General features: G+C 39.0%; 1 protein-coding gene across 1 annotated transcript in view; it reads right to left on the bottom strand.

The window, feature by feature from the left end:
- The window catches only part of COL24A1 (collagen type XXIV alpha 1 chain), a 119728-nt gene that overhangs the window by 39012 nt on the left and 54103 nt on the right, over positions 1–26613 (bottom strand). The window contains 9 exon segments of the mRNA XM_036388136.2: positions 2210–2263; positions 3006–3059; positions 3681–3734; positions 5447–5500; positions 14416–14460; positions 15509–15562; positions 20978–21022; positions 21744–21797; positions 26006–26059. Of these exon segments, the coding sequence (XP_036244029.1) occupies positions 2210–2263; positions 3006–3059; positions 3681–3734; positions 5447–5500; positions 14416–14460; positions 15509–15562; positions 20978–21022; positions 21744–21797; positions 26006–26059 (468 nt within the window).

Raw genomic sequence — 26613 nt, 5'->3', positions numbered from 1 at the left:
CAAACATTCAGCTATCAATGAACCACCCTGGATACTGGACACTTGTTTCACAACTGCACACAATTTGCTAAGTTCCATATTCCCTGTGAGAAATATGAAAGATATCACTCATTAAAACAAAGCACAGATGTCCTCAGGCAGCTGAGGTTCTTCATGCCAGTACAGACACCACTAAGCCAGGGACAACCCTACTGGCTGCTGGAGACATGAGTTGCTGCTGCCTGACCCTAAATTTACAACAGTTCACTGTGTCATTTATCTGCATTTTCAAGTCCAAATTTCATGATCTGCATTCCAGGAAAGTTAAGAGCAGAAAAATTACTTCTTTTGAGCCTTAAAATACCAAATGCCAATCTGAAGAATACTAAATGTCAAGAATTTTAGCACCTGTTGGGAATTTTGCCCAGGTCTCACTTATGAAATGAATCTAATGATACAGAATCTCTTCCTTTCAAACTAGGAACTACAGTTGAGTTAGTCCAAGATTATGGCATGAAGTGAAAGCAGTCTCTGATGTTGTAGTTTATGTCACACATTAGCAAAGACAACAGAAGATCATGCAACAATGACTTCATGGCTGCTTACACTGCCAGGCTTCCAGACTAATGCATTTCTTCCCTCTGGTCATGGAAAGAAATTCTTTCTCCTACATATTGATACATTCACCCTCAGTGGCATTCTGCCATTGAAGTATCTACAAAATGGTGCTCTCCCTCTGTGTTTTCATAAGATTAACAGTAAAAAATAAAGTGGAATAAACCTTCCACATGATTCTAGCCAAGTGCATCAAGTCCCAGGCATGAGCTGAGGAGGCTCTGAGTTAGTGCTGTGCTCAGTGGCATATTCCCTGAAATCCCCAGGGGGAGAGAGTCCATAGGCTCCTAGACAGGCTGCCTTCAGCTGGCCAGAGCTCCTGGGGTACTGCAGAGTGAACAGCTGGACACTCTCACACAGGAGTAACTGCTGGGTAAGCTTGGATGCAAAACCATTGCTGAAAGGTCCAGAATTTATGAAGTGAATGAATTCCATTCTGTGACAGCGCACAAGTAGAGGGTCAGTGTTTCTAAGACTTCTCACAGATTCCAGCTGTGAAGACAGGATACATTGTTGTTTCCACACACAATGAAGGGAAATTTCCATATGCTTCCATTTAACTGCTGTATCTGACTGTGCTATGCATTTTCTGAGGCCTTCCACACAGAGCTCTGGGTTTGACACTTCTCCTTCTGAATCCAGAGATGACAAACCCCAGGTTTCAGGGCACCTCAGATATTTTCCTTATGTGAGATTCCACTTCTGATCTGATATTTTGATCTTGAGAGCAGATAAAATTCTCAGTGGCCTCAGTGGGAGTTTGTTCTCAGATCCTGAGGACCTGGGTCTGTTCTGAGAGCCTCCTTCATGAGACATTCCCAGTCATGCTGGGCAGAGGCAAAGGCCTAAATCACAATTCCAAAACTGGGCTTTCACACAGCTTGGGATATTTGGGATTTATTTTGAGTGATCTTTAATTATAAGCACTGTACTCCATGATGTGCTGCCAAAATCACAGACACATATTTATCAGGAATAAATGGAGCTGTGAAGAGACTCTGATCCAGCGCCTGGTACGAGCTGTACAAGTCTCTTAGGAATCATGGATATGCTGTCAAGCTGGTAGGTGAGGTGAGAGACACTTCACTAATGTGGGCTTTGGATCAGGGTTTTGTATACAGTGAAAAAAGGGTTTCCATTTCCCTGATAAAAGTGAAATGGCAATGACAATCTAACAAGTGCAGGTTCAAAGTTTAGCACACAGTAACTTCTGATTACACTTCTGTCTCCTTCAAAACGGTCTTTGAGAGACTTTGATTGTATTTCCAAAGAACTAAATGCAGGTAAAGAAAATTGACCTTAAAACATTGAAATAGTCCAGTAGTAGTTATAAATGACAACTTTTGCATGTTTATGTGTACAGAAAAGAGTCAAGTGGCCATCTTGGTTCTAGTTTTGCTCTCAGCTGACACCAATGGCAAAGCCCATTCCACTGTGAGGAGAAATGAAGATTCATATTGTTTCCTCCATGGAAATAGAAGTATAATCTGATTTCAGCACAAAGGAGTTCAGTCCAGAGGACAAAGGGAGCAGCTGTAAATGGGTTATATTCCAGATTCATCTTTGCAACACACCACTCTCTGCTCTAAGGAACAAAAGGAGCATTGGTACTTACTCTTCTTCCCTTAGGTCCCTGTGGCCCTGAAGGTCCTCGTGCCCCTGAAGGTCCCTACACGTCAAACAAACTTATTATTCATTGGCTTCTAAACACAGGTTCCTCAAAATTACAAGGCTTATGCACCTTGAGCAACAACCAGTGCAAGAAAAACAAACCAATCACTTTCACTCAAGGTTCAAATTCAATTAATCATGTTTGTAGAATTTATGTAGAAAAATATAATTAACAGACTCTATGTAACATTATTTTTACAAAACACTGATGTGACTGTTGGATAGATTACTTCTAATATCCCCAAATTTTCAGAAGATACTTGTATTTCAGCAATATTATGTTAAAAAGCATGAATATATTCTGAAAAAAGGTTAATTTATTTATCTGTATTGAGGACCCATGGTAGATAAATCGTATCAATAATACACAGCAGATTAGAATATAATTTATTTTTTATTAACAATGAAACTAAACACATAATGAATCTATTCATACTGTATTAGGCACCAATGAATTTTAAAAATGTTATGCAATTATTAACCATCCTTGCAAAATTCCATTTCCCTACTCGTCTCAATGGAGTGATTTTTGAATGGATGAGCAAATCATATAATTATTTTTCCCCTCTCTCATAGATCATCCTGGCAAAGTGAACAGATTCTGTCTGGATGGGTGCATTTTCATGACAGTTTGATAGATTGCAATACAAACTAGAAACCATTCTTAGCTTCACCAAAGCAAGAAGACAATTTGAAAATAGTTCATTTTATGTCAAACCAAAGCACCACCCTATACCTACAGGTAATCCTTCTGGCCCCACAGGTCCAGGGCCTCCTGGAGGTCCTGGATAGCCCTAGAATTAAAATAAACATAGAAAAGACAGAAAAGTTTTATCTACATTGCTATTATAGCAAAAGCCAAGCCTGCAGCACATTTTCTAGAGAACCTCAACAAGAGCAAGGCCATGGGCACATGTGTGGGCTGTCACTTCTGCACCCCAACAGCCTTCCATGGAGGGAGTGACCTCTGGGCTGCATGGAGTGCTGTGTCCTGCCTTAGGACGAGGGGGATTGGCAGGAACCCACAGGAGTGGCAGGCCAGGAGCTGTTTGGGAAGTGCTGGGCAGTGGAACCAGAGGTGATGATATTTACTAGTCTATCTACTAGAATAACCTGAGTTACCCTGGTTTACACAGGAAATGGTTATTTTACTTTCCCTCCTTTTAATTTTCCCTGCTTAGAGCCATATTCCAAAAATGCAGTTGCTCTGCTATTTCATTCAGCAGATCACTTTGCAATCACTGCTGCAGAGGGGATAAAGCCATAAAATGAAACTTTGTAGGGACTATGCATCATAAATACTGCTCTCCCATAAGGTCTGCAAAGCTAGAAGGGTGAGAATTTATTCTTGTTTTGGAGACTAAAGTGCCTTTCTAAGTAACATAATTGTGGATTTTACATTACTTGTAACTTACCATGACACCTTTGTCTCCAGGAGGACCTACAGGTCCTGGACTGCCTCGCTCTCCCTTTAACAACAAAGAAAGAGAAGAAAAAGAAAAGAACATTGAATATCCTTCCCCTTTTTCCAATGTCCACTGAGTACACCTGTCAGTGCATGACACTATTGGTTGAGGAACTGCCCTTCAGAAACAGTGCAGAGACCTTTTCTAATTTTTCTTTTTTTAAATTTCTGAATTCTTTCCTCCTACAAGCCTATCCATCTTTTGAAAAAAATGATAAAACTGAATTTCTCTGTCTTCTCTTTTCCTAGAAGACTGAAGAAGAGGTTTGGCTACATCAGTCTCTGAGAACTGCTAGAGATGTTTCCTCTCTGTTGCATGCATCATATTTATAGTATGTTCCTTAATCCATAAAATTCAGGACAGTAAACAAAGAAAAAAGACAATTTTTTCCTCTCTCCTCTTTTCTTCAGTACGTGTTAGGAAAGCAGAGCTTGTAAAGGAAGGCCAGCCCTTCAAGAGATGCTGAAGCAACTTCAGTAGGGGAAGCAGGAAGGGTGTTTTCTGGTACTCCATACCTTTCACTTTTCATTCATGTCACATCCAGCCCAAATATCAGACTTAGCTGATTATCCTCAGAAGATTACACTTTTATTACAAATAGTGCACATGACATAGTAATAACACTATAATTTATATTGCATACTGTAATTATGCTGGAAATGCATTTGTCATTTCAATCCACACAGCATGTGTTACCCTTGCACTACTTAATCCATAAGAGAGGAAGAATAAATTCTATAGAAACAGCATAGCAGTGCCAGTTATTGCACCATGAAGAAGCTTCCTTCCATTTGCTGATGATAAATTAATTAGTCTTTTACTGCCTTTCCCCTCCTAGCTAAACTAGCAGCAGTATCACAAGGTAATCTTTTTGGGCCAAGTGTAATTATGAAAAACAAGAATCCTTTGACATGAAATTCTAAGATGATATTATCACTAAAACCATAAGAGATTTGTCTAAATCGAAAGCAGGGCTTTCCACTGATGTATTTCCTTTCACAGATTATTTAAATTATAATCGGCTTTAATGGAATTTCTAGTAGTAGATTAAGACTTCCTCAATAAAATATCTAAATAGCAGACACCAGTCTAGGTGAAATAATTCAGCCCTGCAGGAAAGAAATACAAATGGTGCTGCATCATTCTGACAAACAATTATGTTTTTATCATAATTGAAGCTGACATGCAGTCCAGTAATAACTTCCTGGTTTTCAGTTTTAAAATACTTCACCTAAATAAAACCATGTCAAATACACTTAAGCTGTTTATACTGTTCTAGTCACGTTGAGTTTGCTTTCACAAACACAACTGTTACTGCACAGCAGACAAAACTCAGGCTTGTCTTTTTTATTCAGTTCATGTATACAGCCAAGTTTTAGCTTTCTACTTCTGTCTTCATTATGTAGTAGTGCAAAACCAGTGAGTACTGTATAAAACAAGTTTCATGCCAGTTTCTCTGAAACAATAGCAGTATAATAAAGTGATATAAGAAAGGTATCAAATCTGTCAACTCCAAATTAACTGTGAAGTAAAATCAAGGATATCAGATATATACCTCATGTAGGAACATTTGGATTACAAGTATTTAAATCCCCATGCTCTGAAATAGCTACAGGAATATTAACTCTGACAGTGGTCAGTAAATGATCTCTCACCAGTACTTTATCACCCCAATGGTTTTCAAAGCTGCTGAGCAGTCAGATCCATTATTATACCTTTTCACCAAGGTTTCCAGATGGTCCAGCTTCTCCAGGTAAGCCAGCTGATCCCTGTATACAAAGAAAGGAGACTTTTGCTTGCATGATGTCTCTACTAGTTCATGGCCAGCAGCTCTCCAGCAACAGAGCAGGGCCCATTTCTCCCTCACAGAGAGCCCTGTGAGACAGAGCAGGGCCCATTTCTCCCTCACAGAGAGCCCATGTCAGCCTAAGGGCACCTTGGGACAGTGGGGGCTGCAGGGACCCTGCATCTCAGCACAACTGCAAACAGCTACTGCCAGGAGGGAAACTGCATCCACTTCATCACAATACCACCCTGCCAACTCAGATCTGCCACTCAGCTCTACCTTGCACTGCTAAAAGCTTTACAAACATACAAATAAATAATGATATTTATTTGTGATAATTGCTCTGCTAGTGCTTCAGTCTGACCACAAATTTCAAAGGGAATAAATTCAGTGGAACAAAGTAAAATGCAGTCAAAACAAACGTATATTGGATCAGGTGTTTTCAGAATTTTCCCTTCAAGAGCAGTAGCCCCAAATGCCTTTGAAGTCAGAGGATCAGAGCCTTTCAGCCACTCAAAAATGAATTCTCTCCTGAGGCTTTCTCACAAATTTCCACTGGATAGAACAAGTACGATCATATGGGATGGGAAACAGGAGAGGAAATACTTTTCAAACCTTATTCCCAGTGCTTACAATACCTACTTTATTATGAAAGCTAAAAGAAAAAGAAATTATAGCACAAGGTTCTAATTGTGAAAAATATGACACAATGAGCCTGAAGAAAAAGGACTGAGTGCCCAGAGTACACAGCAAGACTGCTCTTGGAACATGGCAGAAATGTGGAAGCTCCAGCAGTGATATAACACACAACTGTATGATGCCTGTATCACTTTAAAAAGGAAAAAAAAGAGAAAGTGATGTCAATTCACACATTGGCATTGCCATCTTTTTGTGTGCAAGAAGGAACTAGCATTAGTAGCACTACACTGGCACTGAAGTACAATTTGAAAATAAAAAGGCATTACTTAAAAAAATTAAAAATGCAGTCTTTATCTGTAGAATCTGGATACAGTTCAGCCTCAAGTCCTTTAACAAAACAGGTGCAAAGTAAGTGGAGATTTTATGATTACTTGTTCTCTTGGACTGCTAGCTATGCTGGAAATCCCACAGTTTGAACATATGGCAAAGAGCCAGTGATACAGCTACTTTTGAGGCTGACAATACTGCACAAATCACTTTATGTAAGGAACTAAAGAGATAAGCAGGCACCTCTATGGCCACTGGACTGATATATGATGTGTGGGAACTTGTGTATTATATGTCAGAACTGAGATGTCTCTTGCCTTGGCAGCAGCCAAAGATGGGTCCTGGTGATACGGGCGCTGAGGCAATGGCCCCGACGTCACTGGCAGCAACGAGGGGCTTTTGTGATGGATTCTGAGAGTGAGAGCTCCCAGTCAGAGCCAACAGTAGGCCCCACTTGCAGGCAGAAAGCTTTGAGACAAAGAATTACCCTGTACTCCTGCTTATCAAGGTAAGAGGTGTGGAGGTACAGTTTCAAAACGCTAAAGATTAATCACTTTGATTCCCCTGTTCCAGAAAGAACAGGAGACATAATGAGAGCCAAGGTGAAACTCAGACTGTTCTCTCCCCACAGAGACATTCCTGATCTCCCACCCAATGCCATGCTGTTTGCAGGACTGAAGATGCTGATCAGAAAGATGGAGAGCTGTGCCTTGCCCCAGCAGTGAATCATTTAATATACAGCTCTGCTCAAGTTCTCTTCTCAATTCAGAAGTACTGTCTTCCCAATTTGGTTGCTCTGGGCTGCAAGAGCAGCAATGACTAGGAAGCAGTGACTGTGAATGTACTCTTGTAGTCCCTAGCACATTAGGGCAAGGGACTCCTCCAGAGAAAGGACAGAAACTGGCTATTAAACAGAACATTTCTTATACATTGGCTATTTCTCAAAAGTAGTTAAGAAAATTTATGGTAAAAACACTAAGAAGGCTGATAAAAAGATGCAAAAGAAACTTGGCATACCTGGAATTGGATATCTATGGAAAGCAAAACAATAGTCAAGATGACTAGAAGTGAAGCCAGTGAACTGCTAAAAGCACCAGGGACTTCAGAGGGTATGAAGGGGAAAGAAATTAATGACAGGTTAACTAAATGCTCTTCCATCCCTCTATTCAAAACAGAGGTCAAGTGTCTGAGACTGAGAAAATGCTAGGGCTGGTATGCACACAGGCAAGGGAGCCAAAATACTTACTTAAGAATAGAATCTTGAATTTCAAACAATTAGTAGTATTCAGTGAAAAGAAAGTACAGAGAGCAAAACATCTTGTTCTGTCAGCATATTAACCATAAAGTGAAGTTTTCCCTACATCATTCCTGACAGACTTTCTGTAAGATCATGTGTCTCTTAAAAGCCCAGATTTGGACTGGCTTGCTATAAAGACCAGCTACTAGGACTGGATTGAGGTTTCAACTCTCTCTCCATCTTATGTAAGAAAATGAATACAGTCCAAAGCAGATCTGTTGAATCAATGTCTTCCAGCATCCCTTCAATCCTCTGGGGAGCACTGATGGATTCCAAATATAAAACTGAATATATTAGAAAACAAAAAAGTGAAGCAAAATCCTGAAGTGATTAAAAGAAGAAATCAGCAACTTATTAAAAAAATAGTCATCAACCTTCATTTACAAGGACTTGTGTAAAAGTCTCCAGTGACAATAACAGCATAATAACAGCATTTTAGAAACCTTCTTGACAGGAGCATTTTTTACAAAATGAATCAAAAGACCAGATCTCACAACTAACACATGCCTGAGAAAGACAAAAACATCTTGCCAGGGCATATGCTCTGTGTTAGAAACTGGACTGCAGCTGAATAATTGAAAACACATTGTACACTTAATGCAAACTCAAGTATGAAGTAATCCATTGAAAAACTTGGTAGTGAGAAATGAATATACAGCTAGTTCCAAACATTCCCATGGCAGCAGTTACCTGCCAGGTTGTACTTTAATATGCTCGTCTGTGATAATTGAAAATTTTCCAATCCAGTGCTATTTCATTTACAGTTCAGCATTCTCAAATGTTTTTATTCAACATTCATTTAATACGATGACATAATACATTTAAAATACTATCTTGTCACAATGACATTTTTCTATTAATTTCCTGTCTGTTGAGAAAGTTGGTTTGTAATCAACCAGAGGTGATAATCTGAGTGAAAATCTCTGATTTGCTATGGTCAATGGAGGAAGTGAATAAGAGCAGAGATGCACCATATTTGTACCTTGCAGCTGATATTTCACTCCATTCTTTAAAGGACTCCAAAATTCAACTACCTGAATATTTGAAAGGCAAAATGTACTGGATATCCATGGAAAGCAAAACAATAGTCAAGATGACTAGAAGTGAAGCCAGTGAACTGCTAAAAGCAACAGGGACTTCAGAAGGTCTGAAGGGGAAAGAAATTCATGACAAGTTAACTAAATGCTCTTCCACCTCTCTATTCAAAACAGAGGTCAGAAGTATCTGAATACTTGAAAGGCAAAATGTACTGGCACCAATGACCTGCTCAACAGCAGTTTTAATAAATAAATAAATAGATTAAATTTTGCTTCCAGTGTCAAGCAGGGTAATTCTGTTTGATGGCACCTGCAGAGGAATGCTTGCATTTAAGGGAAGCTGCCTGACCGAGTGGGGGTAGGATGTGCTCACTGACAAAACCTTGGAGGCTGAACTGCAGATACCATGTGCAGGCACTATGATGAACCCTAAAAAACAGCTGAAACCAAAGGATAAAAAGAACCACTAGCAAAAAATCCTTCAAAAAATGAGCAACAGCTTGATAAATCTAATCTCTAGATACTGTAACCACTTTCTGCACTCCTCTCAGCAGGAGCTATAGCATATCAGTTCACCTGGGGTATAAACAAGAAGCACAAGGTAAAACACAGAAGTACCTTTATTGCCATTCACTGTTAAGTCCTTCATAGAACCCACAATAATCTCTATCCAACTGCTTTCTGAAAGCAGCTGGAGCAGTTCCTTCTTTGGCAATGTCCCATGCATTCACCAGACTTTGAAAAAAAAGGCTTTCCTCAATTGACTTATCTTTTAGCCTATGGTTTAAAATTCTCTTTTGTATATCCCTAAAGCCCAGACTTTTCAGGATAATTCAAACAACTCCTTCTGTTGAGCATCCTGAACACATCAGTTAAAGTTCACTTAATCTTTTCTTCAAGCAAAAGGAATTGCAGTTTCCATTCTCCCTGAATTATGCATCCCTGGTGCCTAATCCAGCTAATTTTTACCCCTCTGAAAGATGTGGTAATTGCTTTATGGTAATTCTTCCCAAGAGCAGCTCAGCTACAAGGCACATGGCCTGTCTGCAGTATTTTATTGTCCTTCACAGACTCCTGCAGACTGACCATTTGCAGCCTGCTCTGGAGCTGCCATCCACAGCCCAAACATCACTGCTTCTCCTTTGCTGCATTGTAAGGGTTTTTTCATGGCAAAGCACTTTTTATTTCAGCTTGGTTTCCTTCTGTTGTTTCAAAAACTATGTGCAACCAGGGAAATTTGCTGACATGTAATTTCTGAAGATTATTTTTCCAGGATTTTTGTTCATGAACTCTGCCTTTTGACACCAGTTGCACATACTACAGCTGACAGTTCTACCCCTTCTACTCTGTCTCAATGTGTGTATAAACATCAAGGATTTCTAATTCAGAAGTGTACAGGCTGAATTTCTTTAACAAATTTTAGCAAATAGATCATTTGTATGAGATGCTTGAAATCAGTTTCAAATATTTACTCTCCATCACTGAACTACATTTATCTAAGCATAAAAAAATCCAGTTGCAAATGTCAGCAAGGAAAAAAAATTTTCCTCCCCCAAAATATAAGGGGAATTTTCTCAATAGCTGAAGGGGTTGTTTCTTTTGGCATGGCTTCCAAAAGATTTTGTCTCATCAGCAGTGTACATTTGCTCTGTCTGCTGTTCCCTTGCTTCTCACTATCTTACCCAATCCCTCTTCAATTGGACCTGTTGGTCCTGCAGTTAACCAAATATCCTGCAGCAAGGAACAGCTGCTGGATTCTACCTCAGCTCAGGGCTCTGCTGAACCAAGCAGCCCCACCTCAATCTGCCTCCCTTCTCCTTTAGACAAACACAACATATGCTGTAGCCAGAAAAACAGTTTTTGTTGTAGGACTTGGTTAAAGAATAGTGTCTGAAGTCTGACTTTAAGCACATTCCTGGTCTACTCCTAAATGTGTGTCATTTATGCCTACGAGCACAGCAAGCATTTTATAAATTTAGTCTACTCTGTTTCCACAGTGGACAAGCATCCAGAAATATTTTGGCAGAAATGTGCTCTGAAGAATAAGCAGCTTCATGTGACCTAAGAAATGTTGGATGCTGTGGCTTCTATCCTATTGACAGAGCTGAATTTCAGCACATATTCCACCTTACTAGGCTGAAAAGCCAAGTGTTACAGTCCAATCTCCTGCTGTTGAAGTTTCCCTGCTTGTGCAGAGTTGCCATCTGTGCTCTTCAAAGCAGGTATTAAGCAGGACCTGGGAAAGCTGCTACAGAAAAGGAATAACTATTTTGGCACCTCAAACAGCAGTTACAGACATTCTAGTCAATGACAGGAGATGGATGACATTTTAGTCAATGACAGGGGAATCAAGGAAATTGAAAGAAACAGAAGAAAAATATTGGTATCAATAGCAGACAGGCACATGTGGTCATGGCATAATTTTCAATGAATTCACCATTTACAGGATTTATAATTGCAAAATTGCCTCTTTGGACAGCTTATTCAGGAAATGCACTAGTTGTCATTTGGAAAACTGGAATGCTATGATGGATTCCCCACTGCTAAGAACCAGTATAATATATTTTAACCATGGACTTGAAAACATGTGTTACATCTTGTAATTTGAAGAAGTGTGTCCATAGATGTAATGAATAAACAGAAAACCATAGGCAAGCCAAAAAGGGAAGCTGGTGAGGTTGTGGTGCAGAAGGGAAAAACCCAAATACACAACATTCTTTAGACATTGGGCTTATCAATATTTTAGCAATTTCTTTTTCCCTTTGCCTTTAATATTAAATAAACTTTACAGTAGTTGTACATTTTCTACTGCTATTTGTACAGTTCCTTTCTATATTTAGTGTCACCAAGCACCAGGTAGCACACAAACTGCACAAGGCATCAGTAAGGACAGATATGCCCCTTTTTTTGACTCCATCTCAAAATCTGTCCCAGTGGTTGGTAGCACTTGTACTTTGCTCTTGCACTTTGTTTTTCAAACTTTCTTCTGTTTTTCAAATTTTTTGTTTGTTTGTTTTGTGTGTGGCATGTTTTAGTCCAGAGATGTCCTCATGCCACCAGAGCCAATACTGAATAGCAGGGAGTGGATTTATCTGTGAATTAAGAAGACCATACTCCATGTGCACACCAAGGGAAAGAGAAATTACTTGTTACAAACAGAAGCTGTTGAGAAGCTGGAAGCAAAATCTGTGTCCAAAGCACACAGAAGTGAATATTTCGCATCAGGGCTCACGTCTGGAAAAGAATTTTATGCATATGAGAAAAACCATCTTCCTGTTAGCACTTTTCAATTCTCTTTGGAAAAGCTTAACTGTTACAGATTGCAGTGGTGAATAAGGTGAAGGAAAGGAGTTTTGAAAGGTCTAAGAGTTCAGTGTGCTTGAGCCTCCTCTTGGTGTTTCACCACTGGCCTCAATGACAACAAAAGATATATTATCCCCCTAAAAATCATGTAGTGGACACAGGTCCTCTGCTGTCAGATAATGCAAAGGTAACAACAGATCAAGGGCCTATGAAGCTCATTTGATTAGATAAACGTACATAAAGCAGAAGATATTCTACAATCCACAGGTAAAAATAAGAAATATTTATCAATAACTTAGAAACTAGTTTGGTTTTCAGGTATCGTGTGCCATTCTGTATCACATAAGTTCTCCAAATAACACATGCAGGAAATGGCAATTAACGATTGGCCATAATTATCTTTCTTCACAAGACTGTAACAGGGCTTGTTTGGCATAGAAAATATTATTTAATTCTTGCAGCTTGACCCTGACTGTAGTCAGGTAGCTGGTATGAGGATTTTATTTAACATCACTGCAATGTTTCATCATTGATTATGTGTTTGAGCTAGTAATTGCTACATAGAATGGAGCTCTTTTAGTGGTATATATTATACAAAATATCTGAGTTGTGCAAAATTTGTCCACTGAATTCAAGCTCACTGCGAAGCAAAAGAAAAAAAAAAATTTTTTTGTCAAATCCAGAAAGTTAACTAGGTTCTGTGACTATTTCATGTACTAGTATTGATGTAATGATTCAAGATTGAGCCCAGCTTTGTCTTTTGTTGGGGGTTTTGGTGCACGTGGCACTGTAAAACACAGTAAATGCTATCAGTTTTCCCTAGCATGTCACAGGCTGAAAAACAGAATTCACACGTAACAAAAGCCACACTTAGAGATACACTGGATGACTTCCAAGGGGACATTGTGGCATGTCATGGCACTGCTCCTTCCTGTGTCAGCAGATACTTTTAACAGACTGAGAGTCCAGCCCCTCAGTGCCCTTCCCCAGAGCACAACCTCCAGAGTGCCCAGTGGAGCTGAGCTGACCAAGCAGCAGTTTGTACCATTTCTGCAGGCACCAAGCAGTAGATGAGGTGCCTCAGGTACATCTGCTCTGTGCTTTGCAGACCATGGGGAGCAAACTCTGACTACCCACTAAGCTGGACAGAGTGTGTGTGAGTAGTACAGCACTAAGCCCAAACCAGAGTGTGGTATCTCTCCTCAGCATAGGTTAATTCCAGAAATAAAATCAACTTAATCATGTTCCACACAATATTTGGGTAACTCAAGCATAGGCCAACAAGCTCACATCTGCTCATAAATCCCAGATGAAAGTTAAAATACAGAAGGGCAGGGGATGAAGTTAAGTAGAGAGAATTCCAAAGTGGTACGTTTCAGTGACAACTATCAACTAAAAAAGCACCTGCAGTGGAAGAACTGAGAGAGATCAGGCCTTGAAAAAAAGCAGGATAGGAGGTTGTGGATCTCAAACTGAATAACAACACACTAATGTAAAAGGGAGCATGTCTATGCAAGAAATAGGCTTGTAGGAAGCAATGTTTCCTTTCTCAGCATTCTTAGCAGCTTGGGCAGTAAGCTGGAGTCATAGATGTTTGGATGAATTGGAAACAGACTGCAGGGGAGTTAGAATGTGACTTAAATTATCTCAAAAACATAACAGGCTAATTGAATTGGGACTGTTAAGCCTGAAAAGAAAGAATGAAAGAGGCACAGAATAACAACCACCATATGTAAAATGCTGTTTCCAGCAGAAAGGAATCAGGTTACACAAGTGAAAGAACTTTTTAAAAAATAGAGAAGCCCTGGTCTTGGAACTTTTTAATAACTGGCTAGACAAATATTTGTCAGAAATTATGCAAAGATAACAGGTCCTGCCTAGGCAGAAGAGAATGGACTACATGTCACCACAAGGTCACCTTGAGATCATCTGTGATTTTATGGAGCACAGGCAGAACAAGCTTGCAAAATACATCTCAGGCTAAATGCAGCCTCTCAAATGATGTAGTGGAAAAGGATCACTTGCTCACTTACATGAACATGCCTTGGAAAATCCCTACAGCCACCTGCAATATTCACACAACATGCTGGGAGAAAAGCAGAATTAATTTTGGAAATTGCTTAAAATAGGAAATTTCTTTAAATAGTATGAATCTTAAAGATTACAAAAGTATAACTGACATACTACAGCTTCAAATAGAGGCAAACTTCATCAGAAATGTCTACAACCCATTATTCATTCACTTACAAATAAAACAGAATTAAAAAATGAACCAGAAAGAGAATTCAAGCTTACTGCTTCACCAGTTTTTCCAAGGTTTCCTTGGTCTCCTTTTTCTCCCTGTTAAATGTAGAAAACAGATGACTGAGTTCACTAAAAAAGTAATTTCTTTCATATGTGTATATTAAAGTCCTCTGTTTTCCTAGGAGCCTCTTTATTTTCTAAATTACATCTGCCAATTAAAACTTTAAAAGCTAAAATTAAGTAACCAAAACCAATTTTGTCAGTGGCTAATTTTGATCTGGTAAAATGATGTCCTAATGTATTCAGGATTTGCCTGCACAAATAAAAACTATCAATTAAGTGCTCACAAAACACATTAGGTCAGCAAACACTATATATTAATTATTCTATTTTTATTTAAATCTTTCAGCAAATTACCTTCACTATTTCACTACTGCTTTAAAGGTAGATATTGCCTGTGCAGTTTATTGATTACTGTAATTTTGTTATGAAATATTAGGAAAATTGACATTTGAATGACATTTTAACAAACTTCTCCCCCTTCCCCCAAAATTTTGAAACTGTCATTAGGTATAAATTAATTCTGTTCTCCAAAATAACACTGTTACATAACTGGAACATTCTGCTGTGTGTTTCACAGGTGGAAGCTGGGTGTATAAGCACTATTGATTATCTGGCTGGGACTATAATCCAGTTATCTAATAACTGATGAACAGTTATTTGCACACTGTTTACACAGATTGTAGATCAGCACTGGGAAATTCTGCTGCCAGCAGCTCCTCTTTTGAGCTGCAGCACTTCATCTCATCCCCATTCACACTTCCAAAATCCTGCCAGTGTAGGAACTGCCCCGAGTCCCTCGCTGCCCCCAGGCCCAGGCACCCTCACATTCCCAGGCTGTTCAATTTCATTTTAGCAGGTGCAGTCTTTGCTCACACACATCCCTGTCTCCTAGAAATCCTGTCTCCTGCACAATTTTCTCCTTTTTCAAAATGAGATCTTGCAAGAAACAGAATCATCAGTACGATACACATTTATATTCTTTGGAAGCATATGTGCTTTCACTGGTATGTCACAGTAAATAGCTGTGTAAAACTCTATTCCAAATACATTCTATTTATTTCATAATAAAACCATCACTTACCTTCAAACCTTCTGGTCCAGGATCACCTACATAACCGTTCTGTCCTGGCTTTCCCTAAAGTAAAGATTAGAATAAAATATTGTAAATATTTTATTTCAAAAAGATAATTTCATCCCAGTTTATCCATTTATCAAAATACATGCACTAAAAACGTACCATTTAGTAATAATTAATATAAAAATTTTAAGCAAGTGTATTTAGAAATCTGTATCTGAAAATACAGAGTTGAATATTTCATCAAATACAGGAACAGTAAGCAAAATTTGTATTAAGTCTTACAGCAGTTAACACTGAGAAAAAAACTGTCACAATCCAAGATTGAAACATATTTCAATTTCACATTGAAAAAACATATTAGGGAGACAAAAAAAAGGCAAGGCAATGTTCTCTCCTGGTTAATTCCAGCAGAACAGGGACTCAACCCTAATAAAATTTGATGCTTAGACTTGAGGGACTGCTGTGATAGCTGTCCTTCCTCAACCAGACAAAATCAGCTCAAACACCCTCTCCTTATTCAGCAAATCGATGATTTTGAGCCTCATTTCTGTCCACGAGCATTTTGCTGCTGACAGATCTGGTTGCTATGATACTGTGGTAACAGCACTGCTAGCCAGAAGAAATACAGCAACATCAATCAGAGCAGGATCACCAAGGGACAGGATCTTTGAAGCACTTGACAACATGCATCCCTCCCTCTGTCATCACTCACACAGACTCACAAAGGCACACAAACCAGAAAGCTTTCCCCCTTAATTTTCAATTAGATGTTTATAATGTAATTATGTCTCCCTTTTAAGAAATTGTTTTCCCTCCTGGTACACTTTACTTCCTCAACCACATAAAACATGGCCTAACCATTTGTCTATCTGGAGAGCACAGCCCTGCCTACACAAACTTTCCCCTTCTGCTCTGAGGAAAAGGCCCTGGGCCAGCAAACAAAGGTCCAGGGGACTGGACCTGGCTCTTGAGCAGGTTGCTGATGAGATTGCTGGAGGCTGACAACTGGAGAAAGAAAATTAATTCAATATTTTAATGATTCAGTATCAAAATCATGCTGATGGGTCCTAAAAAGAAATGACCAGTGGCTGTTCCAGCAAACTGAATAATTGGAATCACCAGAGTCTGTAATAAGAGTTTTCCATTCCACATAAGCTGAGAAAAGAGCAAGTAAAGCAACTTTTCTTAAAAAGAGATGGCATTTTTTCATTTGGCTCTTTTGCTTCAGCTGCTCTGTTTCTGTCTTTCAGAGTATGTGTGTGTTAGTTTCTGAGCATCTGAGAAATTCTCTATATGGCTTAAAATTGTATCAAACTGTTTCAGCAGGTTCCATGACTACTTATATTAATCCCTTTCTATAACTCTCATTCTCTTTGCCCACCTGAGTGATTTCATTCTGCCCAACAAGTTCCAACAAATTAAATCACTTTAGGAACATATTTTTGTTTTTGCCAATGGACTAATATATGGAAAAGCCAAGAATGCAGGGAGAAAAGACCACGAAGAGAAATTCTGAGAGAACCAGATAAAGTAAGTCATGTCTTTCCACAAGGCTTAACAACAAATAAGTGATGGGCTTCTGCAGGTCACTACATACTGTTGGACTACTTTGTTGTAAAGAAACTTAAGGTCTTTCTGTGCAGCAAGACTGTAACATAAAAATGTTTTAAGTGAAATTCATCAAAAGAAAAGTAGTGGCCCCTATAAACTGCCTTGATAATTTTAAGCCTTATGAGAGCTGAACTGGAGTTACAGCTTGTAAAGGTTTCTTGGCTGTCACTCCTCAGCTATATAATAGCTGCAAAGGACATAGAACAGATGGAAGTTGATCAGAAAATGGAACAAGTGGATTTAACTGGTAAAGCAATCTGAAACACATGGATTTGGCTTTAAACAGAAATACAATACATTTACACATGGAGGAAAAGCCACTGACAGAAGGTTAAAGTAGGGATGGCTGCTTTTCTACTTGCAAACCCCTGAGAAAATTACTCTTCCAGGGCAGGGTAATCCCAAAGGAAATGTCTGTTTCCTAAAATATTAACTGCAAGTTCTACCCTTCTCTTTCAGGAAACAGCAACCAAGTGTGCTTCCTTTCACCTCACAACTGGTATGTACAGGTGTGGATATAAATATCTCTCACTATCACTCTATTTCAATCCTTCCATAGGCTTCCCACATGCCTTCAGCCCACAGGCAGGCACTTCCAAAAAATACTGCACTGGGGGTGTGGGGCAGATTTGAGAACATTTTCCACTATCAACAGGAGAAACTGCTCATCTTGTGACTACATAAATTCCAGCTTCTGTTTAACATATATAGCTCAGAAAGGAATCAGCTTGCAACAGTTCCTTTTTATTTTCTGGTTTAAACAATCTCCACTCTTTTAAAGGCATTTTCTTCTCCAGCAATGAAGAAATTAAAAAAAAAACAACAAACAAACACCAATGTTTGCATTGAGTGAGCTGAGCTGCACTGACAGTTACAGTGTTAATATTTGGATAGCCTTTGAGAGAGAGGGTTAAGTGGGTGGACACTGAATAAACACTCACATCTTTAGTATGGCAACTCCTGTAGTTTCATGGGACAAATAAGCAAACACCAAAAAAATCAGGTAGTTTTTTTTAAATGTAGAAGGATTAATTTAAGAGAATGTAAGTATTTGACTTTGGAATAGAATGGGTGGGAAGGTTTGGAAAGGAACAAATGAAACATCAAATGATGTGATCACATTCAGTTCAAATACTTCTTCCAAAGTTGAGACAGACTGAGGTCTTTGGAACTGAGATATATCCTGAGTAAGCAGGGGAACATCCTCAGTTTTGTCTCTAGTTGCTTTAGACACCTTGAGATTCTTTTTTGAGTAGTGACTGAGAACCCCTGTGCAGGTTCAAATTCATTTGTGTTCCAGCAGAAGATGATCTGTTTTGATGGCAGCACTGCTCAGGTGAGTCTCAGGGGTCTTTGGTCTCTTTCATGTTTTTAAAAGCAAATGGTAGAAACAAGGGCAGGGAAGGGAGGAGGGAGAAAAACAAGGTGAAATTTTATGGCTGCCAGCTTGCCACAAGCCCAAACCTGAACTAGGGATTGGATATTTTGACCAGAAATTGTAAAAGATATGAGGATGCCAGAAGCACTAGAAACCTGCTCTGTTATTGTTTCATAAGAATAATGAAAGGTTTACAGTACATCACCTACAAGGGTACTTTACCTACCTCAGACAAGCCCCAGCAAATTAAGGTAACAGTGGCTGAGAAGAGGAGGAACTTATTTAACCTTGCCCACAAATAAAGGCTGTGGGGCAGGAAGCAAGGCTGTACTGAGAAAAACACAGGCAAGGCTTCCAGATAGAACAGCTAGACATTAGAAGAAAGGACTGAAACCAGGCAAACAACTGAAGCAGATTGATGAGGAAAATGAAGAATTCCCACTCCTGGAGGCTGCAAAACACAAGTTAAACACATCTGTCAGCTAAAGACAGAGCTGACAGCTGATGGTGCCTTGGGGCCATGCATGGCCAGACCCCTTCTTCAGGTCCCTCCTCTGCCCCCATGGCTATTTAATGAGTGCAGGGACAACACAGTAGGGACAGTGTTTACTTTCAGGTGTAACATCCACTTCCTAAATCTCCTTTCATGGAAGATGGAAGTAAAAGCTATGTAAATCAAATGAACATCAAACTGCAGTCAAGGAAGCATAATTTAAAAAGACAGATGTGTTCAGCAGCTTATAGAGTCAGTCCTGCTACACTGTGTGAGATCTCAGCCCTGGTTGTGACTCTCACCCACTCAGTGTGTGTCACATGTGGGAGGGCAGCACCAAGGACAAGCAGAGGTGGGAGCAGAGTACAGAGCAGCAGCACAAACAAGCTGGCCTGGAGCTGTGAAACAGCTGGAGTCCAGAGAAGCCAGAGAATCCAGGCAAGAGCCTCTGGGCCCCTGGACAAGGAGGAAAACCAGGCAGAGCTGCCCATCAAGCAAAATCCCCTTCTGCCCTATCTCTCATTTCAGGAGGTATGTTAGCCAGCAAGCTACTAAAAAATGTCTAGAGCCAGCAACCCTGGGGCTCCCTTCAGAGGCACATACTCTGCTCCCAGCTGCTTGCTGTGAGAGAGAAACCAGAGAGCCATAAGACATGCCAATGGTGTGCACATTTCCCACTGAGAGAAATAAAATCCTAAATAATTTAGGTCAAATTGACACAAAATAGATAAAAAATATTTCAGTTTGCTAGGTTACACAGAAATGTTTCCTCCTGGGTCACTCTGACAGCAGCTGATGGTGGCCTGTGCGTGCCCGGTGACGTGGGGATGGAAGGTGGTGTCTCACTGCCCATGAATCACCTACTGCAGCATCTTCTTTTCCAATTGCCACAGTACAACATGGGAGTTACTGTCCAGCCTTGAAGCCCTGCCCAAGGAGGAGACTCAAAGGATGATGCAGCCAAAATAAAAATTTCCATGAGGTTCTCGGCAGAAGCTCAGAGAGATTAAACTCAATATTGAACTAAGTTACAGAATGTTTTGAAATTCTGTTAAATTTTTTGCATGTTTTCCTCAGCTGAAAAACAAAGAGACTTTTGTGGGAGGGTTTTGTGTTTGGTCTTTTGCCTTTTTTTGTTTTGGTATGGGTTTGTTTGTCTTAACACCTAATCTATGTGGCAAATAAATATTTTAATATAATTTTTAACAGAAAGCAAATTCCCAGCTTTGACTAGCTACTGAACAGGAAAAATGACATATGCATATATCCATTCCAAAAGCAGAAAACAGTGGAAAAGACTCTCAAACTCATGCAAGAAATGGGAAGTCAGCCAGAATGAAAGCCAAGTCAGTGATTACCACACATAATCAAATCACGTAAAGGCAGAAGATCAAATTGCACTCAAACTTAGAGACACTCCTGTAATCCCTAGAGCAGGTTAGTATCCATTTTAGCCCAGAAATTTTCTAAAAATAAGCTTCAAGTTCAGTGAAATACTCTTAGACAACAGTATATTTTTATAACTAACAAAAAAATTGGATGATAGTTTTAAACTGCTACTTTTAAAAGATGTCAGCATAAACAGCATTGTGACCTTCCAGCTTTATTGTTTTCAGTAACTATCTGCCAGGTTTCTGGTAGATTTCTTAAAGTATACATCCTTTACATCGCTCCCTGTGAGCTGAGTAGGTTCTTCCCCAGTAGAAATATTTTGATATATCAGCTGGTTCATCCCTAGGAGGTACATGGCAGTTTCATCTGTCTCAGAGGAGCACTATATTTTGTGCACTATAGCAGTGATTTCCTTTCAAACCCTTTATATGGAAAATAATTTCCCCTCCCAGCTCTGCTTTGAGCATGTTCTGAGGAAAAACACACATTTATTCAGGAGATGCCATTTTATCACAGTCACTTCTCACAGAAAACTTACATTTCAAAGCAGTATTCCTACTGAAAAACAGCCTGCCCTACCAAAATTCCTCATACTTACTCTTGGGCCGACTCCTCCAATAGGTCCAGCTGGTCCTACTTCTCCCTAAAAGAAATCAGGGCTTCAATGATCTTGATGACAAGTCCAGTTTTAAAAAAGAAAGTCTGCAGCTAACTGTTTGTATTTATTACATCATCCTAAGCTTCATGTGTGTTTGCCTGAGTCCAAGTCTGAGAGAAGCACCTGTGCCACTGTTAGCTTTCACTCACTCAGTATCTGGCACAGAAGCCCATCATTTAGCCCCTGAGAAGTCTAGAGATCTATCTTCAGAATCACCAACTAAATTATTTTTGATGTTAATTATTTTTAGCATTCAAGATATAAGCTTTTGTTTTTATGATGATGAATTAAGAATACTTGATGACTCTATAAGATGAGGAACTGCCTTTCTCCCTTTTCAGTTAATAGGGGTCTAAGTGTTTACTTAAGAGTATCTAGGACACTGTAATTAAATTGGTATATGTTTTCTATTTCCATACAGCTCCCATTCCCTTCCCTCCCATCTCCCCAGTTTAACTAAAACAACCACATACAGCTCTGGACATACATTATATGAGATTCCACTGAAATTAAAATAAACCACATAATGGATGCACATCGCCATAAGGCTGCTAAAAAAAAATTTTAAAACGCTTGCCAAAATGCAAAAGAAAACTTCAAATTTTGCTTGACAACACCATGCACATCTAACCATTGTTGTCTAACCCTCTTAACCCCTCACAACTTTGAAACATAATCTCTTAATTGGATAATTTTTTCACCTTACCTCAACTCCTTTGGGGCCTTGTGGCCCTGGAGGCCCTCGGTCACCCAGAGCTCCCTAAACATCCAAACAAACACGGTGAGAACTTTCATCATGTTGGTCTAGTTTCTCTCCTCCTACAAAACCAAAACTGAGGTAGCACACCTAATGTTTTACCACTGTTCATAGTGTTTCCCATAGAAAGCCAGGCAAAGATGCAGAAAACCAAGCATCATAAAAACTTCTACACAGATTTTGCTGAAGCATTATTCTTTTTGTGTTGTGAGAAGGAAATAAGAAAATATTTGAACACGATAGAAAAACTTCTCTCTTTTGGAAGAGGTAAAGCACACTACCATAGTAAGATTAAAACATTATCACCGTGCAGACCTTGTACTAGGGAAGTCTTCAGAATAACACATGTTGACAACATTGCAATGGGAAGGAACTACAAAGTGAATTTAAGCCACTAGCTTGTCCAAAACTACTTGTGATATTCAGCCCCTACTTTTCTATTAGGATTATAATCAGCTACCCAGAGATAAAGCACCTTAACCTCTGCCAGCTCAGAGTTTTCATGACTGCTCACAGCAACATTTTCAAAACTTTGTTAAAAAGACTTTGCAGCTAGCAGTGTATCAAAAACATTGGGCACTCCAATTACAATGGGATAATTGGGAAAAGCACTTGACCTGGCATAGTACAACCAAAAAAAGTGTAAACATATTAATTATCTGGGAAACCTAAGCTTAACAATATCAGATAAAGCAACAAGAACAAAGAAACTGCCCTTTAGGAGAGATATGATTATCCTCTGAGGAAACCCATGGTGGAAAGTGTAAACCTTATTAACTGTGTACTAATGAATCTGATGTCTAGACTTTGGTCCAGGCATTGGTCCAGTAACAATTTACTCAGCAGGCAAAAATGGACCAGGCCATCTCAAGGTAGTGAGTGTCATGGAAGAGCCCATCAATGTGGAAAGGGCTGGGGCAGAGTGCTGCTGGACACCACCACAGAAGTGACAGAAGGCCTTTCAGCAGTAATTAAAATATTACTAGACAAGTAATATTCTCCTATGGTTAGTAATGACATTTTCTCATGGGCACAGCTGTTTTATTCTAACAGCAAAGCCCATTAGGAGATAAGGATTTCAGTGCAGTGTAACTGCACAGTGCAAATGGCAGCAGCACTGCTACTGTACACACCCTTCCACTGCACTGAACTGAATACAGAGAAAAAATTCCAGGCTGTAAACTGAAGATTAATACTAAATGACATTTCCATCTCCTCCTTGGGGTTTCAGGCAAAAACAGAAAATGAAGGGAGTCAATACACATGTGCCAAAGTGTCTGGAAAAAACCAGGAGTCAGCAAATGGGGTATCCTGTATTTCCCATATATAACTTCCCAGTTGACCATTCCTTCCAGAAGAGGTGAAACTCCTAATAATCACTTTATCAAAATGTGTTATACAAACAAACTTAAGTTAAAACGGGAAGGAAGCTCTTAGCTTCTTCCATGGTACAACACACTCTGCTGGAAAAACTACAGTAGAAGTCAGCATATTCTGACCATCTTTTCCTCTCACTTTTCTTGGTTAGAGAGCATAAACACTTGCAAAGAATAACATAGGGAACAAACAAAGTTATTTCAGAACTTCTTAAAAACATGCTTGTTCCCTTTTTTTTAAAAAATGTGTGTTTTGCTATTTGTTTAATAAGTGGTGGACCCAGATCAAGCACCTTCTAAAATATTGTTTCCAAGCTGAGTAATGTTCTGTAGACCAAATTACATAATAAATCCTTTGAACATTGATTTAGAAAGATCAGATTTGCTGATTATTTCACTAATTTGGGGAACATTTACAATCCAGATCTTCTACTGGCATTTAGAGACAGCTGAATAGAGCTTAAACGTCCAAGAAGTTGAATTTATCCCACACCAACTCCTAAAAAATAAAGCTTATCCTGCTTTTTTTGGCTTTTAAAATGGGGTTTGCTTCTGAGGAAGCATAAACAAAAACATGAGGAAAATAGCAGCATAATGAGAACAGTTTTCTAAAAATAAAAGCTGGAGGAAAATTTTAGAACTGCAGTCAACTCAAGGCAGCTGGGAATCCCAAAAGCCAAACATTTCCAAAGTCATGCAGAGCTTCTCCCTCAGTACTGGGAGCAGTATAAGAGTTTTTCCAGTTTGGTAATCCTTCTTTTCAAATGTAAGCCATCAGTTCTCCCTGACTAGGGCAGGCTGTCTAAGCTTTTTGTCTCTAATACCAAATGTGCTGGAGAGCGCCAAATCTGGTTCAGCTGCGTAATTTCTGTATCAAAGGAACACGGAGTCTCAAACTTTATAGTCCACCTCTTAGTAACTTTTTTTCTCTGGAATCTGTGAAAATGCAACAAATCTGTAACATATGTATTAAACAGAAACAGGATTGTAACAAATTCCTCAGATATTATGTGCAACAATTGAATCTCACTGAAGAAACTGGGCAGCAGGGATTAGATCTGTTACATCGTTCACATATAGTCTTGGGCAATTAAATCTGACCTGCAGCATGAGAATTGTTGTATTCCTCTTCTACTATTTTCCCTAGGCCCCAGACAGAGTCTTTCACCACCACAGGGTTTTTTGGGAAAACACTCTGGTAACTCAGAAACAAAAAAGCAACTGCCACTGCAATGGTGGGACAAACTCATTCACATAAGGCTGCTAACATTATGCATACATGCATATAAACAAGTTAGCAAAGCAATAAATCAGAATTGAAGCCGGACACCCTCTAGAAACATTTTAACTTCTCCTCAATTTGCCTCATCAGATAACCAGCTCTCAGCCCTCCTAGTCAATTAAGGTCTATTTTGGTAAAAGGCTCTTGCCCTGGTTGAAAGAGAAGAGATACAGAAAACATTGGCTATGGCTTCAGCAACTGGATTATTTGAAAATGTCTGTTCATTCAAAGACAACCTGTATGATTTGTTCTTGGACAAATGATATTGTTGGTCTTGCACAGTTCTTTTGCCTCACCAGTTTCTGCCCTCTGGTTTACCTGAAGGTCAAAAAAGGCCTTCATTTTAGTCTAATAAACAAACTCTCTCTCAGAATAAAGCCATTCAAGTATTATTTCTGCATCTAGTCTCACTTGACCGAATCCTTCTGGAATAAAAATGCCCAGTTACGTACTAAAGAGATAAAGCCTTCTCATGCTTGAGCAGTGGAATTAATGACACATCTTGACTCATATGTTCTACAATTTCACTTAATTTCTAACTGCATTATTGTGCTTTCATTTCAAAGAGATCTGGCAATGTCCTTGGTCTAAGTTTATAATGAGATTTATTGCTTTGGTCCTTGCCTTAATCAATCTGAAATAACTGAAGTGGAATGAATTAGCAAAAAATGCATTTTTTTAGATATTTTTAGATAATCTAAAGATGCTCAATTTGGTTTCATATACAGTTTTCATACTGCCATACTTGTGCCTATTCACCACAGAAAATACAATGTAAGATAAATTGTACTTTATCTCTACATAATACAATAGTCCCAAGGCTGATGAGTGAGGAACTTCATTGGTATTTGCCTTTCAACAAGCAGTTAATATTTAGATATCATCCAATCATTTTCCTCTGGGTTAATTTCTGAGCTACCTGCACTTTTTCTATTGGTCTCTACCATTTCCAATTCAACAGAAGTTTCCTATATCTGCTTTTATTCCAAGCTTCATTGAAAACTCTACCCATGTGAATTATTGCCTAAGTTGGGTCTCAAATCTTAGTATACTAAAGAGCAGAAGCTAAATTATTCTGGCACAGTTTTGTAGATAAATTTTATCCTTAATTGTTATATCTATTATTTTGTCTATAATTTAATCTGGTGCATAAATTTTACACATTTTCCACACCTTCAAATATGATTTCTTTTAAAAATTGTTAAAAAAATTCTTAGGGCAGGTGGAACCTGAGTAATACAAAGATCTGCATACATTTGGCATGTATTCTATTTAAATACAGGTGAAACATATGCTATTTTCTAGCTACATAGCATTTTCTCAAGCTTATTTTGCTATTACATGCTTCCACCTAACACTGTAATTACTCTCAGAACTGTGTGGATAGCATTAAACATTCAAATAACTTCCTCATATAAATACCTGAGGCAAAGTACCTGCATTCTGACAGTAGGATTATCTTCTCATAATGCCAGTGTCCAGCTCTCAGAGCCTTTTCCTCAGAGATTAACACTATTTACTGTTATTTTTAAGAGGTTTTCATATAAACTTACCTTAGGACCTTCAGGGCCATTTAATCCAGGTACACCAATATCTCCTGGAAAACCCTAAAGAAATCATACAGACAAGTGATTTGCAGAGTAGGAATGTTTTCAATGTACTTGTTTTGATTCTGTTCATTCATTTAATAAACCTGAGTCACAGAAACAAGAAATAAGTTTCTTCTACCATCCCAAAAAATGTCTAAATCCATTATGTTTCCTTGAAAGGACTTGGATAAGTGACAGATTTTAGGCAGCTTTTGTTAAACTCAATTTAGCAGATGTCAGCATGGATTCAATTTCTCACACGATAAGACTTTTTATCCGCTAAGCAATGTTTGAAATTAAACCATTGGACTGGTTTGGAGGCACAAAAAAAATCACCAGAGAACAGCCCGCACCAAGTCCTGCACTTATGAATTCAACTACTCTTTCCATAAAGTTGAGAGAGCAGCTGAAGCCCTTGAATCCACATTAAGGACAAGATCACTGCAAGATAAAGAAAAAGGGAAGAGGCTTTTGCCTCCAGACCAGCAGGTGATAATCGAGGTCTGGCTGGCACTAGCTCAAGGTCATCATCATGGAGCATTATTCAGAACTGGCCTTTGTGAAATACACTC

This window comes from Molothrus ater, chromosome 9, assembly GCF_012460135.2.
Source record: "Molothrus ater isolate BHLD 08-10-18 breed brown headed cowbird chromosome 9, BPBGC_Mater_1.1, whole genome shotgun sequence".
Lineage (NCBI taxonomy): Eukaryota > Metazoa > Chordata > Aves > Passeriformes > Icteridae > Molothrus > Molothrus ater.
This window is presented reverse-complemented; position numbering and strand designations above follow the sequence as displayed.